The sequence below is a fragment of the Colossoma macropomum genome, unplaced genomic scaffold (assembly GCF_904425465.1).
Source record: "Colossoma macropomum unplaced genomic scaffold, Colossoma_macropomum, whole genome shotgun sequence".
In the NCBI taxonomy this organism is placed as follows: domain Eukaryota; kingdom Metazoa; phylum Chordata; class Actinopteri; order Characiformes; family Serrasalmidae; genus Colossoma; species Colossoma macropomum.
The window spans coordinates 10,853,887-10,870,874 of record NW_023494807.1 but is presented as its reverse complement, the minus strand read 5'-3'; the positions used below and the strand labels follow the sequence as shown (position 1 = coordinate 10,870,874).

The window sequence follows — 16,988 nt, the reverse complement described above, 5'->3', positions numbered from 1 at the left end:
AGACACAGCAGCAAAAACAGCCTGTTTAACTGTAGGTGATAAAGAGTGGTTGGAAAGTCTAAAATATATTATGAGCGTTTTTGGTACACAAACATTATAAGTGGCCCACAGGTGGGAAATTAAAATACGAGAAAAATGTGGGAGATATTTTATTAAGTTATTATATACCGACTCCTGGTTGTGTCACAGTTTAGCTGATACAGCTGCAGCAGTCTGGACGGGTCAGGAAGCTGCGTGGCAGGAGCGGCAGATGGGGATTGATAGATATGGTCCCACGGGGCCGAGCCCGATCGACCTATTCAGTCTCTAATGGAGGATGAGTGGGAGGGTCTGTGGGTGAGAGAGAGAGAGGGGTCAGGAAGGGTGGCCACAGTGTTTGTCATGGTTTGTTTCTTGTATGTCTCTATTATCTTCTCACTCCGACGCCCACAAAATGAATATATGTCCCACAAACGCTGTCAGCAATCTGTCATTGGCTGCGGATGGAAACCGACGTAAAGTTTCAGATGCTATTTTGATTGTATGGTTAGTAGCTCAGAAAACTCCGAGTCATTTCTATATTCTGTAGTTGGTGTCATGCCCATATAAGGACGTCCAGTTCTAAGTTGTTTATCTCTATGGGAAAAGTGAATCTGTCTCACCCTGTGATAAACGTAAATGTTCCAAACCCAATAAAATTAATCAATCAATTAATCAAACAACCTTTATTTAAACTCAGGGCACAGGAAGGTAGGGATGGACAAACTGACGATATGTTATTGTTATCTTGATAAAATATCTCACAGGCTGCTTTTATAAGCCTATAGTGAACTGACACTGACCTATTACACTAATAATTAGACCTGTTTTATTGGATTTAGTGCAGCCATTGAAAAAAAATCACTGAAGTTGTAGATTCATCATTATTATTAATATGATTATTATTATTATAGTATTTTTATATGTGGTACTACAGGTTCTTTTTGATCTATTCCAACTTTAAATCTTAGAAAAACTAAATATAGCGATGCATATTATTATCAACTGTTTTAGTAGATTTTCACTATTGTTGTCTTGTTTTCATTATTTTAGTTATTTCATTTTTTCCCATTTATTTTATTTGTTTATTTATTATTATTATTCATATTCTTATTCTTGTTTTAATTACGATTATTTTATTATTATTTCAGTCATTTTAATTAATTTTCGCTCCCTTTTTTGATCTTATCCTCCCTTTGTTTTTTTTATCTTCTTTTGATTTTATCAACTTTCACATTTTAGTTACACTTTTATTATTATTTTATGTTTTCTACTGTTTTCATGGATTTTTATTATAATTGTTTCAGTTTTTTTATACTTACCTGATTTGAGTCTTTTTTATTATTAAACTAACTTTTATTATTTGACATTATCAATCCTTTTTTCCTGTATCGTGGTTAAATAAAGATTGATTGATTGATTGATTGATTGACTGATTGATTGATTGTGAAAAAATCAAAGTACATCAAAGTATAAGACACAAAGTATAGTCATACAATATTTTTGCCATATCACCCACCCCCAACTGTACATTACAATGTAAAAAACAAGAGAATGAAAAGAGTAAATATGATTCTGTAATAATAAAAGTGTGATAAAGAAAATGAGATAAAACATAAGGATATTATTGCAGTGGTACAGAAAACAAAATCAGTTTAGACACTTTTATGAACAATCATGAAAGCAATCAAACAAAATTATTAAGTAGAAAAAAAGGAAAATAATCAAAGAAAACAACCAGAAACAAAGAGTCAGGGTATCATTATTAGCTTCTCTTTGTAACATTTCTCCATTTTGTTATATATATTTAATCTTCAAGCCATAGTGCTGATGTATTTCTAATCATCTTACTGTATCATATTGTATATCTTTGTATTTTGCTGTTATGTATAGTTTGATCTGTATAAATCTTTAGCTACAGACTTTGTTAGTGAACAGACTGAAGTGCCGATCTTGTTGTTCAGCTCTTTATTTGTGGTAGAGGCTGATGTTTATCTGTGTGAGCAGATACTTCCTATAGCGGCTTCCTTTAGCGCTCGCCTCTGTTTTTAAACATCACCTTCACCGCTCTTACACACACATGCTGCCATCGTGAATCAAAGCGGACGCTGCTAGTTTTGTCTTGTATGGTTGTTTTCATCTGTTTGTTGTCCAGTCGTGTCTAGAACAACATGATGGCTGTTTATGAGTGTTTTGATGAGCGGTTTGTGTAGAGTAGATCACAGTCATAATGACACAACTGTCCTTTTGACCTCATCGTTGTGTCTGGACGCTCTGCTTTGTGTAGACTGGATCACAGTCATAATAATAACAGTCATTCGGGGCCAAATGGACATTCTAACTTGAAAATTTGTAATGTTGGGAAATTACTGTTTTATTCTCCGTAGTTTCAATTACTTATGGCTCTTACTAAATAAGAATTACTTTTTGTATGCCAAATAAGACTGAAGTACAGTCTAATCATGCTGAAGTTATGACTGGGTGGAATATTTCAGGCCAAACTGGCTTCCACACTCTACTAATGTCATTTATTCGACAGTAAATTGCAGACTTTTTGTGAATACTGCAGACATGCAGAGTGATTCAAAAACATTTATCCGATTTCAAAGCGCCATATTTTTACAACCGTGAGGCGCCTAATCTTTTTGAATCACCTTGTATTTAATAAAAACTGTTTTGTGTGATCAGGTGGACACATTTTGCTTGCCCTACTCTGTTAACTATGCCAGAAACAACAAATTATCAATGTTGAACAAAAAACAAAATTTACCAGCTTTTGATTTTGGCTTAAGTGGCTCTTGATTGTGTCTTTTAATGTAACAGAGCATTATTTTTATGGATAAATAAGTCAGTGTGTTGTGGTGAAAAGCAAAACAGACAGATAAACAGCTGTATTTTTCTTAGAATTAATGTATTTGTATTCAGTTAATATAATTTATGTTAATGTTAAAACAGATATACATCTGAGTAAAGATTTGATGTTAATAAATATTAATTTTAGTAATATTTGAGATGGGCGCTGTAATGGCTGTCTATGAACATTAAGCAACTTTGTGACATTGACCATGTTAAGACCTTTGTTCGAAAAGGTCAGATTTTTTTTGGATCTTTTCTCTTTCATTAGCCACATTTACATGCAGACTAATAGCTCAACACACTTCTAGACTAGAATAGTCTGATTGAGGCCATTCGGAATACAGTTTCTATCTGATTAAATGAGGTGGGTAATCCTGTAAATAATCTGTTAAATAGAAGAATAATATCCGTGTGAACACCTGTATCTGATTACATTCCCAATCGGAAAGTTTAAGTCCGTTCTGATCATGTTCGTTACATCATAGTGAAAGTTTATACCGTTCAACATGGCGGAGCAGAAACTGGTCTGCAGAGGAGACGAAGTTTATGCTCTGATCTTTAAAAGACGGCGGTGGGACGGACGTCCAGCTTATGTGTCTCAGAACACGACGTCTTCCTCTCGGCCTTCTTTAATAAGGACATGTGAAGGACGTTTCCTGAGTCTGACATCATTTTAGAGTAATTAAAAACACAAGCACTGCTCACTGCTGCTCGTCTCACTCTGACTGGACTCACGTGATGCTGGTTATCATGGTAACGGCTACACTAAGCGGCTCTCTACGTTTTGGATCTGATTACTTCTAGTTTGCATGTACATGTGATGGAGATTTTCCATCAGATTGTTGAGTAGAGTGAGAATAAACACCTCAGTCTTAATCTATAATTGGAATGTTTTTAATCGGATTGGCAAAAGTCTTTGGGTGTAAACACAGACAGTGAAGATCAAGTTGAGGCCACACTTTCTGGTCTACTCAGGGCTTTTTTGTGGAGTACACATAAGTCTTAACAGCTAAATCTACTCTCAACTGTGCGAGAGTCAGTGTGTCACTCCTTACCTTTATTCCAGCTTCCATTCTTTTCAGTAGGCTCACTTTCAGTCTCTCAAAGAATCTGCAGACACACCTCCAATGTTCAGTCTTAGAAGTTGGTTTAGCATTTTCTAAATGAATCCCAAACACAAATTTGGGATGATCAGTCTATAAAACCTCACGGCACATCTCAGATGTCAGTGTTTTAGTGCAAATGTTCTTCTTTTTTTGTCTCTTTCCTTTTCTGATGTTTTGGTGTCTACCAGGTCTTCCAGGTGGTTGTTAGGAGTCACATTTTCTCTGTAGCTTTTAATCAGTTTTTGAACTCCAGTTTTGGAAACTCGCATATTTTCCTTTTACTTGAAGTGGATTATCTAATCTCCTTAGAAATGTCTCCTGAAAAATGAATAACTTTAAGTAAAATGTTTTCATATACTATGTACATGAACACTTAAAGGCAGATCTTAAACATGGAATAGAATACATAGAACAGAATGATTGATCATTGTTGTTTCTCTCTCTCTCAGATGCTGTGAGTGCAGTGCCTCTCTGTCTCACTGGTACTATGAGAAAGATGGTCGTCTCTACTGTAAGAAAGACTACTGGGCGAAGTTTGGAGAGCTGTGTCACGGCTGCTCCGAGCCCATCACCACCGGCCTTATCATGGTGAGTCCAAGAGCGTCTCCAGCGACACCCCATCCCTCCATCTCAGCCCTCCCATCTCTCCGCACCCTTCAATATTTCCTCCCGCACAGCCGAGCCTCGGATTTCACACAGCCGCTCCTGTTACGCGGCCCAACAAAACCGCATTCACGCGCCGCTCGGCGCTGTACCACACGTGTGGAGGACCCCCATGAATTAAACAGCAGTCCACTGTTCTCTATCTGGCCTCGCTAAAAGAGCCAGTATGTTTAATTCATGGTGAGGAGAAGAGATTATGGTAATGAGGGGAAAGTTTAGGCTGGTTGCGAGATGGACGGGGGGCACATTGTTTTGAACGTCTCTGTACTAGGAAAATGTCTCCTTCAGCCAAAAAAGCTTTTCATCAGCACTTTTTAGGGTTTTTCTTGGATTAAAGCAGCAGTTTGACCTGCTTATGTGATACACATGCATAACACTGTGTCACACAGTGTCAGAATCCAAATGAACAAGTCTTTCTGAAGTTAATTAACAACTTATCGCAGTATAAGGACAGTTTGTTATTTATGCAGTTGGCACCTTGCTAATTGGTGGGGTATAAGCTTTTAGTACTTATTAGCTACATTAGCCTCGTAGCTCCAGTGATTTCAGACACCAAACGTGTCTCAGCTGATCAGCTATATTTAGAATGAGGAAATTAGATTTTTCAGCAAAATATCACTTCAAAATTTCCCCATAACTCAGTATTTGAGATGTAAACAGAGTGATTCAGAGTGGTTTGGTGTGAAATGGTTCAGATGTCTTTACAGTGGTGGTGATAGGAACCAGGGGTCACCATGACTACAACACAAACATAGACGCTTTATTTACTATCCAAAACCACCAGTGAACCTACACTTCTGAGTTTATATGGAATGATGATAATGGGAAAATAGTGGAAATTTTGAAATAATAAGTTTTCTTTGGGGACTATTTTGCCTCGCAGCACCCTGCATATTATGTATCCCTCCACTGTGAATTTAAAGGTATATTTTAGACCAAAACTGTCATAAAACAGTGTCTCAGTCATCAGGCAGTGAATTCATAACCATTTCATGTAGTAACTTTCTGTGAGGGAGCTTTTAGAGGTGGACGTCTGGTTCCTATCACCACCACTGTGAACAATTCTGACTCGGTAAGTTTCTCTAGAACAGAGCGTTTCACACCAAACCACTCTGAACGACTCTGTTTACATCTTAACCATTTAATTATGCAGGAATTTTGAAAAATCGATGGAGTGACTGTTGACTTCTAATTTTTATAGCAACGTTAGCCTCATAGCCCCAGCGCTAAAAAGAAGCACAATGTGGACACCAAGCATGTCTTGGCTAATGTAGGGTAAATGGTAAATGGTAATGGTAAAGTTTGATTTTTCACTAAACTGTTCCTTTAAGAGCCCAACACAGTGTGAGAAAGGTATGTGATTAATTAGCCATGCAGTTAGCACAATGCTAACAGCTGGCTATAAGCATCCTTTACTTGTTAGCTACATTAGCCTTGTAGCTCCAGGCCTAAAACTAAAAGAAGCAAACTTTAGACATCAGACTTGTCTTTGCTGATCAAATACATTTGGAGTAAATGGGGAAATTTGGCCAACTGAATCACTTTAATACTGTGATAATACATAAAAACATTGCATTAGCCTGCACAAAGCTCTGCATTGTCAGTGCCGCTACATTTCCTATTTTAAGTGCCGTTACGTCACTGATTTCCTGCATGAATAGTAAGATGACTTATTCCTAAAGACTTCACCTCACATTCATGACTAAATCACAGCGTATTTGTTTCCTGAATGAGAATGATTTCATTGTAGCAGCAGAGAAAAACAGCAAACCACTGCATGTGCACTGTGGGACATTATTTACTGACCTGTCCTTCCTCAAGCCAGTTCTGTTTTTTTGTGAAAGCACTTTAAACCAGAATCCACACCCTGACTGATTGACACATGGCCTGCGCTGCGGAGTGCAATCACTATAATTGAACACCCCTGGCCCACGCTAAGTGAATTAAAGATGGCCGAGCATGTTATTCCAGCATCCGCTGCAAACCCACATTTCCTTGAGTATGTAGAGGCGGCACTGACAGTTACCGCCCTGTAAATTTGAAACGGTCATGCCATTCAATCACATTACGGGGCTGATTATAGCCTGTGAAGATGCACTATCGGGATGACGGTCAGATGAGGCCTTGCAGCTCCCCAGTCCATAAACGGATCATAAACTCACCTGATGGATGAACCTTATTGCATTTTGTTTCCTGATAGTGCTCGTTTCCTGGTTTGAATTAGGGGAAATGTAACAGTAATTACAGAAACACTGTGATCACAGGAATTTATGCAAAGTGTGCTTCTTGTTTCTTCCAAACAGGAGAACCTGTTATGTTACAGCTGCATGTGATATAACCATATTACCACTAACAGTCTGATTAATGCTGGGAATGCTGACCTTGTGCTTCCACTAACTGGCCACTTTATAAGAAACACCTACCCTGTACTTCCACTCACTGGCCACTTTATTAGAAACACCTACCCTGTACTTCCACTCACTGGCCACTTTATTGGAAACACAGGCCTTGTGCTTCCACTAACTGGCCACTTTAATTAGAAACACCCTGTACTACTTATTACTGAGCATTGTTTCAGTTTTCTGATGATGCTGCTTTTCTATCTATAACTTTACCATTACAGTCTCTCACTGGCAGTTGACATGAACTCAGTGCCCTTCTCTCCTTCTCTGTCTTTCATACACAGTGATTTACAGAACAGCGTAGCCAAAACCCAGTAATTAGATCATTCTTGTCTCTCTCTCTCTCTCTCTCTCTCTCTCTCTCTCTCTCCCTCTCTGTCTCTCTCTTCCTGCCTGTGCCACTGATTCCAAGCCAGCACATCACAAGCTCCCACAATCAGTTTATGGCTTTACTAAAGGGAGAATTCATAATAGAAGTGCAATCTAATCTTACACAGTCTGAAAAATAAAGATACCAGAAAGTTCTTTCTACAGCTGCCGCTTTTGGTTCTCTAAAGAACCTGTCAGTCGGGTCTGAGAATTTTATAGTTTTTTTAATTTTATATGATTTTAAGGAGCTGAAAATTCAGATTAGAGTCAAAAGTTAATCACACTCTAGTATTTTTAGAATTTGGAATTTCCATCGATAATAGGCGTCACTCCACACTGACATGAGATGTGAAGTCTCCTCCCTCGTCCAGTGTCACATTTTGGGTTTTTTTGGTGACATATTTGCCATTTACCCACACAGCTTGTTGTTATTGTTTGGTAATATGGTACCTGTCACATAATGTTGACATAAACATCCATGTGATTATTACCTTGTCGATTCTGGCTATTTTGGGGCGGTTTTGGGTAATTACACAGTTCCTTAATCCTGTACCGATCAGCCAGTCAAATCAGGCATAGATTACATCACCGAACCTCCTCTGTTCAAACTAATCCAGCTCGAGTAGGGCTACAGAAGGTAATTCGCTCCTGAATTATTACTTACACTGCCGATTAAAATCAGGGAGCTTGTCGGTAATCACTCAGCTCCGCAGATAAAACTAATCCAGCTCCAACAGGGCTCTGCTCTGTTCTTATTAGAGGTTATTCCTAGCACCATGTCTCCAAGCCAAGAGCCATTTAGGAAGCTTCAGTTTTTGACCCCCCCTCCTCAGTCATAATGGGAATATTGTGAAACGATGGTGACACGCACGTGTCTCTCCCGAGTCGGGTGGTAGGAAAGTACCACTTTAGCAACAGCAGCTCCCACCGGCAGCAACCAGCGCTCTGATACAGAGGGACTGTTTTCGTGTCTCCTAGATGAGCGTTATCTGAGCGAGGCCTGGTGTAATGAAGTTGCTGAAATCAACTGTTCAGTCTTTATCCTCCACTATCTAAGCAGTGAGGAAGGTTACGTGTCGTGATGACAGTGCGCTTGTTGTTTCCTCGGACTTGTTTAGACCAGGAAGAGATGATACGGGATAGCAGCTACCTTCAGATTGCTGTTTTCTGGCATGACTAATAGGTGTGGTTTTCAGTGGAAATGAGTATGTGCTGTGCACTGTAGTGTTCAATGTGGTTTTTTTTACCCCCCTCTGTGGTCTGGTGCGCTATCACGGTCTCAGACTGAGAGGGGACTGAATCATTCTTTCAGTTTTCTTATCTGAGCATTAAAATGCTTAAACACTTGCACAATAGCCTGCTGCTCTACTTTTATGCTGTTGTTACCATTGTCTCTGCTCTTTGGAAACCCATTTTTCATTTCATTCATTTCAGAAAGCTCTAAGTCTCTAGGCTCTAAGGGGAATTCCACTGATTGTTCAATATTTTTGCATAGTTCAGCTTTTGAGATTGTCTCTTTTTGAGAGAGATTCAGAGTGGTTTTGTGTGAAATGGTTCAAAAGTACAGTGGTGGTGATAGGAACCAGGGGTCGCCGTGACTACAACACAAACATAGACCATTTACTATCCAAAACCACCAGTGAACCTACACGAGTCTTCTGAGTTCATATGGAATGTTGATGATGGTAAAATAGTGAAAATCTGGGATAATACGTTTTTTAGGGGGACTATTTTTGCCCCACAACACCCTGAATATTATGTATCCCTCCACCACGAATGGGTTTTAAGGTGAAAAATCTTCTCAAAACTATCGTTAAACAATCTCTTGACATCAGGCAGTGAATTCATAACCATTTTATGTTATATCTTTCTGTGAGGGAGCTTTTAGAGGTGGATGTCCGGTTCCTATCACCATCACTGTGAACAATTCAATTTATATGGCCAGAAGTTGACCCCTGATGAAACTAATAAACACACCGAGAAGACATGGATAAGGATCAACTTATCAGCTGGAGTAAAATTATTATTAATACATGCCATCTTTGAATTTGTGCAGTGTTGCAGGGTGAAATGGTGTTTTTGCTATATTTAGGGCTTAAAAAGGAATTAAATAAATTGATGTTAATTGTGCAGCAACCCTGATTAAAGCTGGTCTTAATTTAATCAGCTTTGTTCTTATTTTCTCAGGTTGAGATTTCCTGAGTCCTACACACATCATTGTTTCTGTAAGCCATTGCTTCATGCAGAGCTCTGCAGAGCCACACAAAGCGTAGTTAAGATTTTTGAGGTGTGCATGTCGTAGCCTCATGCTTACTCATGAACATCTTCTCTGAGTGTTATCGCAGATATGTTTACGTGCATCTTCGCAGAATTATAAATCAGCCTTTCGCCATTCAGATATATCCAGATAACACATGTTTATTTATCATTCTTTAGTCAGTGTCATCCCCATACTAGCAACTCTGGGTCTAAGCTGGACTTGTCTATGTAAAAATGAATGGTGTTTTTGGAAATCACTGCTGTCGCACCCTGTGGTCAATTAAATATTCCACAGTCAATACATTTTGAAGTACGGACATCTGTCCTCCAAACGTCACTGGATCCTCTGAATTATGCAGTTCTACATATCAGGCAAATATGCTAAGTGCTAACTTTTCTGTGCACTGAACTGACATCATAAGACTGACCTCACCAGAATGCCCCACTCAAACCAGCAGGCTTTCTCCAGTGTAGTCCAGATGCTTTGGCAGTCTTAGGCTGCAGACTGAGTTGCGGGTGTTGTGATACGGATCATTCGTTTGAGCTGGTTCAAAGTCAGAGCTCAAACACATTTGGGACTTTTAACTGATCTTGGACTTTAGACTTGACTCTAAACCTTAATTATGTTTATTTTATTAAAACTAATAATTGAACATTCCATTTTATCACTACCAAAACAGTCATGACATCACCAAAACTTTACCAAATGTTTCTGTGGTGACAATTTTAGCTCATTTTGAGCTCAAAAGTGTTAGCCAGTACATGACCAGCAAACACAGCTTTGAACATCTGTACACACATAAAATCATAATATTTTTCATTAAAACACTACAGAAAATACAAATATTTAAAAATAGTGACAATTCTTAATATTCCAGACTGATTTTCAGACTTTGGGACACATTTACCTCAAAACAATGGGATCTTACAGCTCACCATGTGGCCATGAGGAACAGGGATGCAGCCTCACTTCCTGCTCTAAAAGGCAGGGGCGTGGCTAAAATAAGGCTCCGCCCACAAACTAAAAGTCTGTGTTTCGGTAATGACATGAAAAGGTTTCATTTAAAAATTAAAAAACTGAAAAAACACAAAAAGATGTAAGTATTACTTTGACAAGTGTTAATTTAGGGGTTAGAGTTTAGCGCTGACGCCTCCCAATAGACAGAACCCTATAAATGATGATTTTGTATATTTAGCTCATTGCTACCTGTATTAATGCAGTGGGTTTAAATAGATCAGAGTCGGTGTAAATATCTAAGCTCAGTTTAAGTTTTAAATGGTTTTTACTGCAGTTTGAAGTAATTCAGTAGAACGATCCATATAAGAGTTAATTTTAACCGTAGACTCACTTTTTCAGTACAGTTTTAGCTTTATTCGTATTTCAGCTCCTTAATGACCTCATAGTTCAGAGGATCCAGTGACACTCAGAATGAATGTGGGACAAACACAGCAACTGTTTTGGTGATTTTCATTTCTTTAGAAATAAGTTTAGATTTCCTATTATGGGCGCGCCACGCAGCGTCAGAGGGCTATTATTGGACGATTAGCTTTTATTACTTGTTAGCTCCATCTGCCTCTTTGTGCAGTGCCAAAACTGAACCTGCTGATAAGCTTCATTTGGGGTTGTTGTGAGGAGAACTGATTTCTTATCAAGCAGAAAAGTGGAGGATGGATTTCACTGCTTTCCAAAGAAACAAAAGTGGTAATTTTGCAGGAGAGTGCAAAAACATTCTTTGCTTTTAAAGCATGTTAATGTGAAGAGATTTTATGTCAAGCAGTTTTGGACCATTGCTGTTGGTCCATCCGTACTGAAATTTTTACACCATGTAAAAAGCAGCTGATTTTTTTCAAATTATGTCAAAAACTGAGAGATGATTTACATATCGCTGCTGTCGGGACAATTGTTTCCCCACTTTTGTCATTTCTTGACATACGTTGGGTCAAAATGTCATGATGAACGGACAAACATAAGTGGTCCAAAATTACTTGGAAAAAAATATTTCTCCATTCGCTTCCATTAAAAGTTAAGAACGTGACCATTTGGAGGTGCGAGGTTTTGTTCAGCAGTGATATACAGCATTTGTATGACTGTAGTCTTGTTTCTCACAGGCAAACCTGGTAAACCCGTCTGCTCAAACTGCATGTGCTGGTCTTTGTCAGCTCGGTTCTGTACTTGTTTATCTCCGACGTTCCGTCGGGCACTGCAGTGGGCAGGACGTCCCGCCTGACTCTATTAATATCTGCTCACTCCCAGCTCAGATGGCTCTTCTGCCTGCAGCTGCTGCTAGACCTGGCCAGCCGGCCGGAACCCATTGATTAACATTATCACCCCCCAACACCCCCCCCACCCCTCACCCTGTGTAACTCCAGCTTATTGGCTCTTGCTGTTGTGTGAAATCAGATAGAGGAGAACCCTGCTGCTTTTTAATCAGTCCCTCCACTGTGAAAGCGTGTGGCTCGGTGACCAGTTCGTCCATCACTGAATAAGTGGAATGCAGTCGTCAGGTCAGCAGGACAGGAGCTAATTTTGCTCACCAAAGTGTTTCTTCGATGTGTTGTGTTCATCGTTTTAATGAAAAATCACATCACAGTCTATTTTCTTATGCAGACGTTTGGGCTTCCCTGGTTTTGTGGTGCTTTATTGCTTTTCTGAGTGAAAATGAGAACAGATCTTCCACAGGAAGCACATTTTAATGCACAATTACTGCTGAATTTAACTAAAGATGAAGCAGAAAATGTGGCCTGTGCAGAGGCTACGGCATTATATTGCTATAAAGTTGTAGCCCTGTATGAAGAGTTTTATTCCAAAAATGCTGTATCAACAAGTCTGAATATGACAAGTTTTAGAAAAGAAAAACAGCTGATTTTACTTCTCTAATAAAGGTGGTAGTAATAATAATATCATTTATATGTGCTGTATGTGTCAAACACTTCTCCCTGAAGCATACATCACGAATAGAAAGAAAATTGTTGAAAGTGGTGCTGAGGTTTGGAGAGAAAACCTACTATATATATCAGTTTTCCCCCAATATGTTATACTCACAAATAAACAGAAAATGTGCTGTAAAATTTACAGAAAAGTACCATACTTAAGTGCGTTCTTTGTAGAGGATGTGTTAACTAAATTCTTTACTTAGGAAATGAACAAATACGTAGTTCGAGTGGGGAAGTTAAACTTTGGCATAAGACTGTGTAAGTTTTGGAGCACGTTTGATAGTAATATAAAAAACAAGCAGTGTATATTGGCAGTCAGTGCAATTTATAAGGAAAAAAAGTCTGCTAATAAGTGTCTTTCAGGTTTAGTTCCACTCGTCACAATACGAGTTATTTGGCTGAATATTGAGAATATTAGCAAATTGGGATTAATTTAACCGACAAAGGAACAATAGTTCAGCTAATGCTGTCAGTCAGAAAAAAACTTTAATTCATTTTATTTCATTTCCAGGATGAAAACAAGACAAACATTCATATTTAAACCAGCAGTTTTATCATTCAGTTTGAGGAACATTTCCTAATTTGTCCAAATTTGCATCCTTAGAAAGAACAATATATCAGTGAGGAAAAAACAGTGAGTGTATTTACATTCACTTAATAATCCGATAACTGCAGAAAATCAGCATATATTTGGTTTCAGCGTTGTTCCAAAAGTGTTTTGCTGCTTCTCGCGGTGACGATTCTGGCGTATTTCCGGTACCGCAGTCTGTTTTCACATGTGCAGACTTAGAAATCCAAAAGAAATCAGAGTAAGAGTTTACATGCACTGAGAAATCTGATTACTGAGCTAAAATCCAGCCTCTTTATCATATTTCTTAATCGGATTTCTAGATCGGAGTGTGCTGTTTACATGACCATTTGAGTAATCAGATAACTGTACAAATCGGAATATTGAGTGCATGTAAACACAGTGATCTCTTGACATGAAGACACTTCAAATTAGCATGACTGTTGTATGTAGCTGATTGGATGTCAGCCCATTTTGCCATCTTCTTTTATCTTTTTTTTTGTTTGTTTATTTCATTTTTCCTTCTTAAATTGTAGATTTTATTTTTAAAGCCTTTTTTAAAATAAGGCAGTGCTGTTTTGTTGGTGCATTTTATCCCCAACAGTATCAGCCATGCTGTGATAAGTATAACATCTTTAAATATTGTGATATTCTGTTTTTGATATATCACCCAGTCTTACTCTGAGAATTTAGGTTCTCTTTGATTCATCAGCTCGGTTTCCAATCAGTCAGCGGCGGTGGAAGGCATGTTGGGTGGGGGGTGGAGGTGCAAAGCCACTGCGCAGGAGCACATGGGTGGGCTCGGCAGGAAGTGATGATGTCACACACACACACACACACACACACTGAGAGAGGAGAGAGAGAGAGAGAGAGAGAGAGAGAGAGAGAGAGGGAGGGGGTAGAGCAAGCAGGATGACATGCTTTCAGAGATGAGCTAAGCCTCTGGGGGGGCGTGGTCTCCACCTCCTCTTCTCTCTCTCTTGGCTGCCGGCTCTGTTTTGTTTTTGACGCTGCCTTTTGCTAGAATGAGCTCGGCACGTTAGCGCGATCAGCCCAGCCGCTGTCATGGTGGGAGACCTGTTTTTTTGGGGATTTTGCTGTCTGAAACTGTGGAAAAGGGACAAGAAGGTAAGATGGCTGTTTCTCCTTTCCGGCTGCTGGGGCTCTGTGTCCCTCTCTCATTAACTATTCATGCTGTATCAGGCATGGCTTGTCTGATATGTGGATGCTGGAGAGGTTGAAGCATGTACATGTTCCTTTGGGATAAAGCTTATCTTCATTTTTTCCCAATTTATTGTACTGAAGATGCACTGCAGTGTGTTCTATTTATAGTGTGGACGACATGTTGGGCTGTATTCCATTTTTGTGTGGTTGTCACATCATGGTTTATATATTTGGGGCACGTCTTGAAATATTTAAAGACTCCTCCAATCCTTTAATCCAAGATTTACTAGATGCCATCTTAGGAATTCCATTTCATATCTAATTATTCGGTGGGTTTCGCAGTTTAGGGGGACTCAGTGCTATAAATGACCCACTTGGCTTCAGATTGAAGACGCTCCTACAGATCTTGACCTGATTGTGCTCACTTGTCTGGTCACGTTTGCCATGCTCCACTTGTGGTCGGGCCTGCTGTGGCCTTAATTTTAAACCATCAACAACACATCTCATGTTCAGCATTGCCATGTTATCACTCAGAACCTTATAATTGGCCAGAACGTTCATTATCTCATAAGGGCATCATTAGACAAATGACAGCTTTACTCTAAAACCTCACACTCAGTCATTTGCTGTTTTAAAATCACTGCAATATGTACGTCTGTGTTTTTAAGAATGGTAAACAGAGCTGTAGAAGATTCTAAAATGACTGAGAAAGCTGTATAATGTCAACAACGAAGTTATAATAACATTAATATCCAGAATTAATCATATTTCACAAATGAGTCTTAAAACAAACCTCGAACGTAAATCAATATATGTAGAAAAGTCTAATGTTAATCGATAAATTCTGTGTAATACTTAGCATTTTCATTTTTCTTAACAAAATTTTTTAAATATTGATAAAAATAGCTGTAATCCACAATTGTATAAGTTGTATTATTATATTATTGTATAGCTGCTGTCAGATCAATACGTCATATCTCCACTTTTGTCATTTTTCAGTTTTTTGGCATAATCTGAAAATCCCTATTGCCCTTTACGTTGTCTGTAAATTTCATGATAAATGGACCAAAAGAAACAGCCCAAAATTACTTGGAAAAATGTCTGGTTCCATTTACTTGCATTAAAAGTGAAGTATGTTTTTTCCTTCTCCTGTAAAGTTAAAGGTTTTCTTATGACAGCAGCGAGATATAAAATAACAAAACTTGTTATTATGGCAAACTTTACTTCTGTTTACTCAAGTAAATTGTTGATTTGTACTTTTAGTATTTTTAAACACTTTTGTTTCTACTCAAGCATATTAGTGAGTAAAGTAATCTACTTTGTCATTAACATTTAGCTCCTAATTCAATTTTGGAGTTAAATTTCATTTGGATGAGCATCTGTACCCCTTTCACCTTGGAGCTTTAGCATTTTATTTTAGTCCAAAAAGTGAAGAACAGAACCGAATAAACTGCAGTTTCTACTCTGACAGATGCTGGAGGTGCTAAGAAGTAACAAAGTTATATTAAGTTTGGGTCACAAATCTCAAAACTTGGTCAAAAAATGAAATATATATATATTTAATGGAGTTTATCAGTATATTAAGCCTTCTTTGAAGGCTTAGAAGGCCTTGAGGGTTCCTGTCTGGTTCTGTTGGTTTCTCAGCTGGCCTGGTACTTTTGTACATCTACGCATGTTGTATTTAAGGTACTTTCACTTCTACTTTGAGTCATTATTCTCAGAAATAACTTTTTTAGTAGTACATTGGTTTCATCCACTCCTCACATTGGTTCTCAGTCATTTATCCACGCATCTGGACAGTCCCACATTAACCTTATTGTGGCCATGCGATGTTTCGCATCAAGGTATTTGTGGATGAGCTCATTCGTTGAATTTATCGGTGGTGGCTGATGTCATGTCTGGTGTTTACAGCTGCTAATGTTAACTCGGGGAGTCGTTGGTGCACATGGTCCTGCTGCATTGGATGAAAACATATGGAAAAACCCACTTCCAATACATGACTAATGCGGTGGTCCCGGCGCGTATAGGTAAATGACCAGCCAATATGTATCCCAGCTGTGGCTGATGAAGCTGTGATGAATGGTGGTGTGAATAAATTCACTACTCTCACCTTCCCCCTGCCGTGGGAAGTTTTAATGACAAAGAGGGGCAGCCCCTCCGAGACCCCAATTCTACAGGGAGGATTCATAAATAACCAGAGTAGAGCATAAGATGACCTTAAAGCACCGTCTCAGACTCCCTGGAGTCATAAATGCATCTTTGTTTCTTGGAATTCAGTAAGGTGTGATGGAAAGTTGCCAACAGAAAATGTTTTGGTTTTTTAGGAAAAATTCCTCACTGAGCCGTCTGTGCGATCACTGATGAACAGCGATGAAAAGATAGCATGTTTACCTGAATTGGAACTTCCTTCCTTTTGTTCATTCATTCATTTAGTCAGTCAGACTGTCAGATCTCAGCTGGTCATTTTTAGGGATGCACTAAAATGGGGATTGATCTGTTTTTTTTTGGGCACATATCTGTGAATGCTGAAATATGCTATGTATATAAAACTGAAATTGGGACTAAACCCACCTGGATGAGCATTACAGAGAAGTATTTGTAGGTTTATAATTCTTATAAGTGTAAAATGAATGAAATCCAGATATTTTA

At 38.6% G+C, this 16,988-nt stretch overlaps 1 protein-coding gene across 5 annotated transcripts in view; it reads left to right on the top strand.

Annotated features, from left to right (window-relative positions):
- Positions 1-16,988, top strand: part of limk1a (LIM domain kinase 1a) — a 92,624-nt gene that overhangs the window by 49,860 nt on the left and 25,776 nt on the right. For 4 of the 5 annotated variants that reach the window (XM_036556569.1, XM_036556568.1, XM_036556571.1 and 1 more), the window contains one exon: positions 4,430-4,568. In XM_036556569.1, the coding sequence (XP_036412462.1) occupies positions 4,430-4,568 (139 nt within the window). Of the gene's footprint in view, positions 1-4,429; positions 4,569-14,081; positions 14,304-16,988 lie in introns of those variants that run through there. The other variant, XM_036556572.1, reaches the window with a different exon arrangement.